At 44.0% G+C, this 12,421-nt stretch overlaps 1 protein-coding gene and 1 pseudogene across 1 annotated transcript in view; one reads left to right on the top strand and one right to left on the bottom strand.

Moving 5' to 3' along the window:
• The window catches only part of AFG3L2 (AFG3 like matrix AAA peptidase subunit 2), a 45,015-nt gene that overhangs the window by 16,266 nt on the left and 16,328 nt on the right, over nt 1-12,421 (bottom strand). The window contains exons 8-10 of the mRNA XM_034643152.1: nt 11,866-12,139; nt 10,103-10,240; nt 7,539-7,692 (exon numbers count right to left, since the gene is read on the bottom strand). Coding sequence (XP_034499043.1) covers nt 7,539-7,692; nt 10,103-10,240; nt 11,866-12,139 — 566 coding nt within the window. The remainder of the gene's footprint in view (nt 1-7,538; nt 7,693-10,102; nt 10,241-11,865; nt 12,140-12,421) is intronic.
• On the top strand, nt 4,902-6,938 carry LOC105241970 (annotated as a pseudogene).

Genomic DNA, 12,421 nt, shown 5'->3' with positions numbered 1-12,421 from the left:
AAACACAAATACTGAAGATTTTAATTTATATAACTATAAATTGAGAATATGTTGTCCATTTTTTAAACACTTAAAAAAATTTTTTTAAAGATTTTATTTATTTGAGAGAGAGAGAGAGAGTGGGCACGCAAGAGTGAGTGTGCATGAGTGGGGGGAGGGGCAGGGGAAGAGGGAGAAACAGATTCCCCGCTGAGCAGGGAGCCCCGACTCGGGACTCGATCCCATGACCTCAGCCGAAGGCAGGTTAACCAACTGAGCCACCAGGTATCCTCATTTTTAAATTGTTTTAAAACCAGTGAGCTCAGAGGTGCCTGCGTGGCTCAGTCAGTTGAGCATCAGACTCTTGATTTCAGCTCAGGTCATGATCTCAGAGTCCTGGGATCAAGCCCCACGTTGGGCTCTGGGCTCAGTGCTGAGATTCTCTCCCTCTGTCCCTCCTTCAACTCAAGCTCACTTGTTCTCTCTTATTCACAAATAAATAAAACCTTTAAAAAAATAAAATAAAATCAATGAGATTAAATTTGCAAACAATGTGTCTAAGCTCTCTGGGTCACAGGACAACCCAATGAATATTTGAAGACAGGTATCAAACTACACCTCAAACTTCTTATTCAGGCTCAACTTGCTTGGTTCTATCAGCCACTTCTCAAATGTCAATGCCTTGGCTATAGAGCCTTCACCCTCAGGCCCCTGGCCCCAAAAGAGCTCTGGTACTGTTACCCCACAAATATGGCTCTACGTGGACTGACCACCATGCGGTAAGGGAAGAGCTCTATCTTCTTAATCTGGATATAGGCAGACCTTGTTTTACTGCACTCTGCTTTACCGCACTTCATACATATTATGTTTTTCACAAATTGAAGGTTTGTGGCAACCCTATGTTGCACAAGTCTGTAAGTGCCATTTTTCCAATAGCAAAATTTGCTCACTTTGTGTCTCTATCACATTTTAGTAATTGCAATACTTCAACATTTTCACTATTATTAAAGATTTATTTATTTGAGAGAGAGAAAGAGTGAGAGAGCACAAGCCGGGGGGGAGGCAGAGGGAGAAGCAGACTCCCGGCTGAGCAGGGAGCCCGATGTGGGGCTTGAACCCAGGACCCTGAAATTGTGACCTGAGCTGAAGGCACACACTTAACTGACTGAACCACTCAGGCACATGTTGTTATTTTTTAAAAGATTTTATTTATTTATTTGAGAGTGTGTGAGAGAGTGTGCGTAGGTGGGGAAGAGGGAGAGGCAGACTGACTCCCTGCTGAGCAGGGAGCTTGACTTGGGGCTTGAAACCAGGAGCTGAAGGCAGACACTTAACCAACTGAGCCACCCAGGCACCCTCATTTTCATCATTGTATTTGTTGTGGTGACCAGTGATCAGTTATCTTCAATGTTACTAGTGTAATAGTTTTAGGGCACCACAAACTGCATCCATACAAGTGAACTTAATTGATAAATACCGTGTGTGTTCTTACTGCTCCAGCGACCAAGCATTCCCTGTCTCTCTACCTCTCCTTGGGCATCCCTATTCCCTGAGACACAATATTGAAATCAGGCCAATTAATAACACTCAGAGGCTGAGTGTTTAAGTGAAAAGAAGAGTCGCATGTCTCTTACTTTACACCAAAAGCTAGAGATGATTAAGCTCAGTAAGGCGGGCACGCTGGAAGCCGAGACAGACTGTAGACTGAAAGCTAGGCCTCTTGTGCCAAGCAGTTAGCCAAGGAGTGAATACAAAGGATAAGCTCCTGAAGGAAATTAAAATGCTACTCCAGTGGACACACGATGATAAGAAAGCAAAACAGCCTTATTGCTGATATGGAGAAAGTCTGAGTGGTCTGGATAGAAGATCAAACCAGCAACAGCGTTCCCTTAAGCCAAAGCCTAATCCAGAGCCAGGCCCTAGGTCTCTTCAATCCTGTGAAGGCTGAGAGAGGTGAGGAAGCTGCAGGAGAAAAGTCTGAAGCTGGCAGAGGGTGGTTCGTGAGGTTTAAGGAAAGAAGCGGCATAACACAGAAGTGCAAGATGAAGAAGCAAGTGCTGATGTAAGCGATCAGAAGGCCTAGCTGAGATAGTTCGAGGTGGCTACACTAAACACCTTTCGATGTAGACCAAACGCCTCATATTGGAAGAAGACGCCATCTAAGACTTTCACAGCTAGAGAGGAGTCAATGTCCGCCCACAAAGCTTCAAAGGTCAGGCTGACTCTCTTGTTCACTGCTAATGCAGTTGGTGACTTTAAATTGAAACTAATAATGCTCATTTACCATTCCGAAGTCCCGGTGCCCTGAAGAATTATGCTAAACCTCTCTGCTTGTGCTCTAGAAATGGAACAACAAAGCCTGATAACAGCACATCCATTTACAACATGGTTTACTGACTATTTTAAGCCCACGGTTGAGACAGCTGCTCAGAAAAAGATTCCTTTCAAAATGTTACCGCTCACCGACAATGTCCTGGTCACCCAAGAGCTCTGATGGAGATGCAGAGAGTAATGTTTCGTGCCTGCAAACACGACAGCCATTCTGTAGCCCATGGATCAAGCAATAATTCAGACTTTTAAGTCGTATTTTTAAGAAATACATTTCATAGGGCTGTAGCTGCCATAGATAGTAGGAAGGATTCCCCATTCTAGATGCCGCTAACAACGTACATGATTCATGGAAGAGGTCAAAATATCAACGCTGCCAGGAGTTTGGAAGACGTTGATTCCACCCCACATGGATGACTTTGAGGGGTTCAGGACTTCAGTGGAGGTGGTAACTGCAGATGTGGTGGGAACAGCAGGAGAACCAGAATCCGAAGCGGAGACTGAAGAGCTGACTGCATTGCTGCAGGCTCAGGTAACACTGTAAAATGCATGAGAAGCTGCTTCTCATGGATGAGTAAAGGAAGTGGTTTCTCGAAATGGAATCTATTCCTGGTAAAGTTGCTGTGAAGATTGTTGAAATTACAGTAAAGCAAGGCACCTGGCTGGCTCAGTTGGTGGAGCATGTGACTCCTATCAGGGTTATGAGTTCGAGCCCCACACTGGGTGTAGAGATTACTTAAAAATAAGATCTTTAAAAAAAAAAAAAGTTGGGGGGAGGTGCCTGGGTGGCTCAGTCGGTTAAGCATCTGCCTTCAGCTCAGGTCATGATCTCAGGGTCCTGGGATTAAGCCCGAGCAGGGTTCCCTCCTCCAAAGGGAGTCTGCTCCCTCTGCCCCTCCTCCTGCCCCACTTGTGCTCTTTCTCTCAAATAAACTTAAAAAACTGCCACAGCCACCCACCCTTCACAGCCACCACCCTGATCAATCAGCAGCTGTTAACACTGAGGCAGGACCCTCCACCAGCAAAAAGATTATAAATCACTGAAAGTTCAGATGATGGTCAGGATTTTTCACCTATAAAGCATTTTTTAATTTAAGTATGTACATTTTTTTAGACACATACCACACTTACTGGACTATAGTATAGTGTAAACATAACTTTTATATGCACTGGGAAACCAAAACATTCATTTGACGCACTTTATTGCGATATTCACTTTATAGTGGTGGTCTGGAACCGAATCTCCAGTAACTCCGAGGAGTGCCTATACAATGCCGAGCTCAGTCACATAAAGCAGTTCAATGCTCAGCACTGTATTACCCTCTCTGAGCACACGACAGCATCTGGGTATCTTACAGCAGGATGCATTCTTACATCCTACAAACTGGCTTTCCTGATAAAAGAAAAAGCTGACTAATGTGGGAAGATTGCTATTCTCTTAGGAGGAGTATTTAAAATCTGCCAAATTCACACTTGGTTATGCATGGGTTTTCCTGATGCTTCAGAGTCATAAATGGTTTTAAGAATGAGACTATCGGGGCACCTGGGTGGCTCAGTTGGTTAAGTGTCTGACTCTTAATTTCAGCTCAGGTCATTCAGGGTGGTGAGATCAAGTCCCGTGTCAGGCTCCCCGTTTAGCAAGGAGTCCGCTTGAGAGTCTCTCTCTCTCTCCATCTCCCTCTGTCCTTCCCCCCTCTTCATGTTTGCTCTCCAAAATAAATATATCTTAAAAAAAAAAAAAAAAAGAGGGGCACCTGGGTGGCTCAGTCAGTTAAATGTCTGACTCTTGGTTTCCACTCAGGCCATGATCTCAGTGTCAAGGGATCGAGCTCCATGTTAGGCTCTGTGCTCAGTTCAGAGTCTGCTTGAGATTCTCTCTGCCCCTCCCCCTACTCTCTCTCTCTCAAATAAATAAAAATCTTAAAAAAAAAAAAAAAGAGTGAGACTATAATTCTTTTGTGGATCATTTCACCAAATTTTCTCTTATTCAACAGCAGGGACAAACAACACCTTAACACCAATATTAAGTTACGGCAGGCTGTAAGGTTAGGAATATTTTGCTATTATTTGTACTGGTACAGGGGAGCCTTAAAAAGGGCTGTTTTAGAGAATGCTTTTTAAAAATTGATACTATCAGCATAAGGATTCTCATGTTAGAATATAGAAAACAATTAGAAAGTGTAGTTTATCTCCAAGACTGAAGACAGGAGACTAATTGTCGAGGCCCCAGCCCCATGATGGCAGGAGAACAGGAAGCCTCGTGGCAAAGACCCAGCTTGGATAGCAGGAGGCGTGAAAGAGAGCATGCCGCAGGTTGTACCAGCTACAAAATGCACTCGCAATTATCTAGAACTGCGCTGTCTGGTGCAGCAGCCGCAAGCCCTGTGCAGCTACTGAGCATGTGTGCGGCTCGTGTGACCGGAGTTGTGCTGGAAAATTTAAGGTGCCCTGAATTTTGAATTTAGTAAAAAGAAAACCAGTGTCTAGTATCTCATTAATCATTTTTGTATTGATTACATGTCAAACTGATATTTTGGATATATTAAAGTGTATTAAAATTGAAAAAAAAAGTGTAGTTTAAAATATGAAAGACCTCCAAGATGGTGGTGGCTGGGTGGCTGACTGGCAGACAGAGGTGAAGGCCCCTGTGAGGAAGAAGAGGCCAAGAATTGTCCCCTCCCCATTTCTTAAGTTCTAGGAGCCCAGCAGAAGTGTTGTTTTGTTTTTTGTTTTAATGAACAAGTAAACCATACAAGCTGTCAACATGGGACGGAGAGCTACATCATCCACCAAGAGTGGAAAATTTATGAACTCCACAGACCAAGCCTGAAAAGAGCCCAAAGACAGAATTAAAGAAGAACAAAAAACAGTGCATGATGGTATGAGCTGCAGTTTTGGGAAAATGAAGGATCCCGCACAGATTATCCAGAACATGGAGAAACTGGATGGAGTTTAACCCGGTGCAACAACCCCAGCACTTGAATGCGAAGGCGCTGCAAGACGTGTAAAGAGCTACACGAGACCTCTGAATGTATTACTCTACGACTCTATGAAAAGGAAAATCCAGACATTTCCAAAGAATTGAGAAAGCTAGAAGCAGAATACGAACAGAAGAGGGCTCAACGGAGCTGATAGTCTGACGCTGTCCAGAATGCTCGGCCTGAGAGAGCGGACGGCATTCCCTTGCCGGATGTTCCACAGGCTCCTTCCAACATCCTGATCCACCAGGACATTCTACTTCCTTGTGTCCAGACACCCTCCACCCTTAAAAGACCCCAGCCTCAGCCTATGAACCTCCAACAGGGGCAGTTTCTATACTTCCTCTTCTTGGACATGGTGTGCCATGTTTGCCCCCTGGAAGAGAACCTCCTGGTCCCCCCCCGCAGTCCATCACCTCCTCAAGTCTTGCAAATGTATGGCCGCAAAGGGGGCTTTGCCCTAGATCTTTCCCCTTGTAGGCAGGATAAAGACAAGTTATATAGCCTGGAATGCTCAATTAGGGTCATGATGATGACGTTTCCAGCACGAGTGAAGATAAGCATGATGCCCGTACTGATGACAGTGACACTGACAGATCAGATGGAGAGAGTGAAGGGGATGAATTTGTGCATCGTGACGATAACAAGAGAGACAACAATGAAGAAAAAAAGTCAGGTCTGAGTGTAAGATTTATAGATATGCCTAGAAAATCAAGGAAAAAAAGAACATGAAGGAGCTAACTCTTCCTCGAGCCATGATGCTTTGAATGGCAGGTCAGGGAATCCCCGAGGAGGGATGAGAAGTAGGAGAATTTTCAGAGGATGGCGACAAAGAGGATTCTGATGATTCTGAAGCAGAAAAGCAGTCACGAAACAGCACGGGGAAGAATCTCTTTCCGACGGCACGTCTATTGCTTCACACAGCAGCAACCCCCAGCCCCCAGTCTTCCTCCTTCTCAGATCCAAGCTCCTTCCATGCTAGGACCACCTCCTGGACCACCTCTGGGAGCTCCTCCATTCCTGAGACCACCTGGAAGGCCAGGACTCCGAGGACCTTTACCCCGACTTTTGCCTCCAGGCCCACCACCAGGCCAACCCTGTGGCCCTCCCCCAGGTCCACCTCCAGGTCGGCCTCTCGGCCCTCCTCCTCAGGAAACCTCACCAAGGCTACCTCCCCCTGCACCTCCAGGTATCCCTCCACCTCCTCCGGGCACGAAGTGCCCCGCCCCCTTTAGTGTCTCCACTTGGACCTGCCCCACTTTTTCCCACCAGCAACCTTGCCGAACCCAGGGTTTAAGTGCTTCACCCAACTTGATTCAGCAATTCAAAGTGAATGATACAGGCGCAGCCACCAACGAGAAGAAAACCACGGCAATCCATCAGTGCCAAGCCACAGATCATAAACCCCAAGGCAGAGATTACTCAATTCGTACCCACTGCATTGAGGGCACGTTGGGGGAAAAAAGGGGCCATTGCTGCTCCCCAAAGAAAGTCAGAGGATGATTCTGCCGTGCTTCTTGCCACAGCAGCTCCCACATCTGGTCCATCTGTTCCTGTCCCAGTGCAGACTAAAGATGAAGCTTATGAAGCTTTCACGAAAGAGATGGAAGGGCTCCTGTGACAGCTCTTAATGCCAGAGCAGGTTTCCACTCCCATCAGTGGTTTGTGGGAAAAGAGGCTCTTACTAAACTTAGTGAAAGAGTGACTTTCACTGTCAAGGCATTTTTAAATTTCAGTTCAAGGAATATCCTAAAGTTTAAGCCTTATTCAGAATTTATTGCATTAAGAGATGATTATTTCATTCAGAATAGATTGGTTACTGAAGTGGTGTTGCTAACATCCATTCCCTTTCATACCACGCTTTTCATCCCGTTTGTTCCTCTTCTCCAATTCTTTGGAAACTTGTGACTGGGGGGCGGGGGGGACACCTTTGTTATTTATTTGTTTTGATTCTCTTCTTGTGTGCGGTGGCCACTGGAGTAGAGATTTCTGAAAAAAGTTTGTTTTTACCCCATCTTGCCTTTCATGTTTGAGTTATTTTAATATTTTCTTGTAAGTATTTTTGCAATCTATTAGTGAAATGGATTACAATGTCATTTCCTAATACAAAGCCAGATATGTGGGAAGAAAATGTACAATCCTTTGATTAAAATTATTTCCTACTGACCTAAAGTTTAAGTGTTTCATGGAATAATAAATAAATGTTCTACACCAAGAAAAATAAAATAAAATACGAAAGACTTGAATACTCACCATCCATTTCCACAAGCAGCTGATTGAGTGTATTCTCCTGCTCACTCTGTCCCCCAAAGTTGCCTCTTCCTCTCTTCCTTCCCACAGCATCTATTTCGTCAATGAAGAGAATGCAGGGGGCGTTCTTGCGAGCAAGGGCAAATAAGTCTCGGACCTGGATGAAAAGATAAACACTAGAGTCACTTGACAAGTGAATATTATTTTCCTACTAAAATAAGCATCATGCTTCCATCCAATAGAAAATCTTTTTGTTACATACTGTACAGTACATATTTAAAAAGTTATAAGCAAGGAGGTGGCAAATGAAGTTGGTTGATAACTGATTTGAGGTAAACAAACACTTCTATAATAGCATAAGTTACTGTATATATGTCATATATAATATATGCCATAGGCACTAAAATTATCTATTTTTATAGCAACTTATTAATACTACACATTTTTGCCCTATAAAAAGATAACACTGTAGAACTGTAAACTTTATATTCAGTTTAAAAGTTCAAACTACTCTGGGGTTTGCATTTCATGCCCAAGGCAGCTGTTGACACACAGACACTTACTAACAGATCCAGGCAGTACATATACACACAGCAAAGGCAGTCACTTACCCACACCCATGCAGTGACCACCCCACAGCATAAGACAGTCCTGCCCTCAGCCCTGCTGCTACGGGAGCAGGTGTGAGGCCCGCACCTACATTCTATCCTACTAAACATGTCCCCTCAGGCCACTGGTTCAGGTGGGTTGAAGGAGTGGCCGTCCCCACATCTCACCACCAGCCAAGAGTTCAGAGTCTCACCCTATCACCTGCCCCTTCTAAGAGGTCCAGAAATAGTCTCCTATGCGTCACATCCCTCTTCACCTCACTCACCAAAGTCCAAGTCTCCCTGCCTGGACTTACAGGTGTTCATTGCTGTACTTCTATGAACACATCCTCTAGCGTAACTCATGTCCCTCCAGAGTCTTCCGCTCTGAACTCCAGAACTGTGATCAACAGACCCCCAACCTCTCACACTCTTCCCTAAACACCTCCTTCACCCTCCAGCCTGAACTCAAATTTGGCTGTCCCTGAAAAGCTCTCAACTGGAAGGGGTTTTTTGTCTTTCTTTCTGGGCCCATGGGAGGTGAAGTCTACCACACATGCCATGACTACTGCCAAAATAGTTGTGCTGGAAAACCCCTGCTCAGGGAGGCTCTCACCGTGGGGCAAACACATTACCCTCCTTGTTGGAGCACTCCCTGGGCCTGATTTCCTACTCTTCCACCCCACCCCACCCCACCCCCACTGGACACTATTTTCTTAGTGGTTCCTGGTTGGTCCATCCCCTGAAGCACCTGTTTCAATCACCTTCTGTTACGCTCTGCCAGGGCCAGCACTGCCAAAGTTTCCCTACACAGCCAGCTTCCCGCAGTCTACTCTAACCCCCTCCTATCAGTCTGGCCTGCTTATGTGCTCAAGCCTCTCTGATAGCTGGCTCCTCTTAGATCTCTACCCCATTAGATTCATGGCTTTCCCACCACCCACAGCTCCTGTCCTGTCGTCAATCAACCCCACTGCTCCCACCCATATCACATTCCCCAGTCCAACATCATCAACACTTAACTCCTTCAGACTCCCCTAGCTGCCTGACAAGACTCCTGTGAATCCACCTACTCCGCCTAAGATGCCATCAGTGGTACGACGTATTACTGATACACTTGCCATTGACCTCCCCCCTGCAAATGCTGCCAGTTGATGACACAACACCTAGTTACTGATTATATGTTGTATCCTGATGTTTGGAAAAGCAACTGTGATGGTACTTTACTCCTTCGAGGTGTTAAAAAAAAAAGTCAATATTTAATGAGATACACAAGGGAAAAATTTAAGTGCTGCTTTAAAAATTAATCCATACCCACACTTCCTGATTTCAAAACTTACTACAAAGCAAAAGTAATCAAGACTGCGGTACTTTTATAAAGACAGACATATAGGTCAACAGGATAGAATTTAGAGTCGGAAATAAACCCATGTACCTACCTATGGTCAAGGGTGCCAAGACCATTCAATGGGAAAACCGTCTTTTTAACAAATGGTGCCAGGAAAACTGGATACATACATGTGAAAGACTGAAGATGGACCCTTACCTTATGCCTTATTAACTCAAAATGGATCACAGACCTAAATGTAAGAGCTAAAACTATAAAACGCTTAGACGAAAACATAGGAATAAATACTTATGACCTTGGATTTGGTGACAGAGTCTTAGATATGATACCAAAGTCCAAGCAATGGCAAAAAATGGATACACTGGTCTTCATCAAGATTAAATGCTTTTGTGCTTCACTATCAAGAAAGAAAGGCAAACCACAGAATGGGTGAAATTATTTGCAAATAATGTATCTAATTAGGATTTAATACCAGAATATACAAAGAACTCTCACAATTCAATGACAAAAGGACAACCCAATTAACAGACTGCACTAGTCTGGGCCAGGGCCATCTTTACCAACTCCATATTCAGGGGGAAGCTCAGAGGGTAGAGGGTGGAAGCTGTGCCATCATAACAGAACAAAAGACTTACTCTAGCTGGACCCACACCAACAAACATCTCCAAAAACTCAGATCCACTAACAGTGATGAAAGGGACATTGGCTTCTCCAGCTGTGGCCTTAGCTAGCAGTGTCTTCCCAGTGCCTGGAGGACCAGTGAGAATGGCACCCTTCAGATATAAAAAAGGAAAAGTATCTTTCATTAGGATTTCAGAAAAGTAAATTGCATATCCATAAATAGTTCTGAGACATAAATCTGTCTATAAACTCTACTGATATATACCAGATGTTCCTCAAACATCTGAACTATGGCAAAACATTTTTATATTACTAAGAAAAGGATTATTAGAGACCATTTTTAAAAATTTAGTAAGAATGTGAAATCTTAAATACTTCACTTATTTTATAAGATTTTTAGTGTTGCTTTTCAGACCTTTAGACTTAAGCTGAATATCTACTAATCAACCAACTGAGGTTTACTAAAATAAGCCGAGGAGACATAAAACAACACACTCTCAAATTACATTTTGCTTACTTTCGTCCCTTTAAAATTTCACGAACGAAGTAAAAATTAATGACCAATCATGAACATAGTTAAAAAGAGAAAATGTGCTTGTTCAAACAGTATAATTATTTAAGTTGAGGAGATGCCTGGGTATGATGTGCACAGGTACGAAGTAAATAACGGCAAATTATATAATTACCAAATATGACTTTTTTTTTTTTTAAAAGATTTTTTATTTATTTATTTGACAGAGATAGAGACAGCCAGCAAGAGAGGGAACACAAGCAGGGGGAGTGGGAAAGGAAGAAGCGGGCTCCTAGCACAGAAGCCTGATGTGGGGGCTCGATCCCACAACGCCGGGATCACGCCCTGAGCTGAAGGCAGACGCTTAACCGCTGTGCCACCCAGGCGCCCCTGACTTTTTTTTTTTTAATTTATTTATTTGACAGAGAGAGACAGCCAGCGAGAGAGGGAACACAAGCAGGGGGAGTGGGAGAGGAAGAAGCAGGCTCCCAGCGGAGGAGCCTGATGTGGGGCTCGATCCCAGAACGCCGGGATCACGCCCTGAGCCAAAGGCAGACGCTTAACGACTGAGCCACCCAGGCGCCCCTCAAATATGACTTTTTATCCATAGAGGCAGGACATGGAAATCAAGGAAATGATGATCTCCTTCACAAAGGATTCCTTTAAAAGTTAACTTTATTAATGGATTTTTTAAATAACTAAGCATTCTGGATTCTTATACTTAACGACTGAGCCTGACCCTCAGAGCACAAAGATCAATAAGGCCAGCCCATCGCCAGCAGTGGGCACGGGGATGTCTCCTTGCAGAGGGGGGAAGGCTAGAATTAGTGTTGTTTATCTCTTCACCAAATCCTGCGCCATGGGTCTGAGTGTCAGGCACAGGCAGAGTTTGCTCAAACTTGCTCGGTGAGGTATAACTGGGTGACAGCAGGGGGCAACATGCTCTCGTGCATACTTGCTGAGAAATGGGTTATCTAAATCTGACTGGAGGAAGAAGAAAGGCAAATCAGGGAAGGCTTCCAAGGGGAAAGAACACAAATCTTCCTGGGAATATACACACTACATGCAAGCAGAAACATTCCCACAGAATAAATGACCTGAAAAAACCCTGGAATAAAGCAGAGACTGGTAAGACAGAAGGAGAATAACAGATAATTTATCATAAGTAATCCAACTTCATAAAATTATAACTTTAGAGATCAAGAAGTAATTCAAAAAATTTGGGGGCTAATCAGTTGAATATAATCTTCTGAAAGTTCACTTTACCTTTGGGATTTTTGCTCCTAGATCTTGATATTGCTTTGGGTTTTTCAAGAAATTCACAAATTCCATTATCTCTAGCTTGGCCTCCTCGCAGCCAGCCACATCTTTGAACTTCACATCTATCTCATCTTTCAAGACTTTGGCAGTGGTTTCTCCAACGCTGAAGAGTCCACCCATCCCCCGGCCTGTCCGGCCAATCCCGGCAGGCCCTCTCCGGATGGTGTACAGTAAGAAAGCGATGATGAGTACCGTGGGCAACATGCTCAGGAGAAATGAGCTAAAGGAAACCACATACAACACTGACATGTTTTTAAGTCTGTTAACCTTTGGCTTTGTAAATGTTCTGCAAGATACACTTTTTGGTAACGGCTTAGGATACAACTGTATAGATTTCCTATTATTAGAAAACCTGAATATTCTAATATTTTGTCTGAGGCACAAAGAGAATCTTAGTGCCTCAATATCACTGACGTAGAACTGCAGAAGATGAGACCAAAGAAAAAGCTGTTCTTTACATGCTGTCTTCTGAGATTTTCTTTCTATCCCAATAACCACCATT

The sequence above is a fragment of the Ailuropoda melanoleuca genome, chromosome 14 (assembly GCF_002007445.2).
Source record: "Ailuropoda melanoleuca isolate Jingjing chromosome 14, ASM200744v2, whole genome shotgun sequence".
Lineage (NCBI taxonomy): Eukaryota > Metazoa > Chordata > Mammalia > Carnivora > Ursidae > Ailuropoda > Ailuropoda melanoleuca.
The sequence above is the reverse complement of the archived record's forward strand: the minus strand, read 5'-3'. Positions and strand labels throughout refer to the sequence as shown.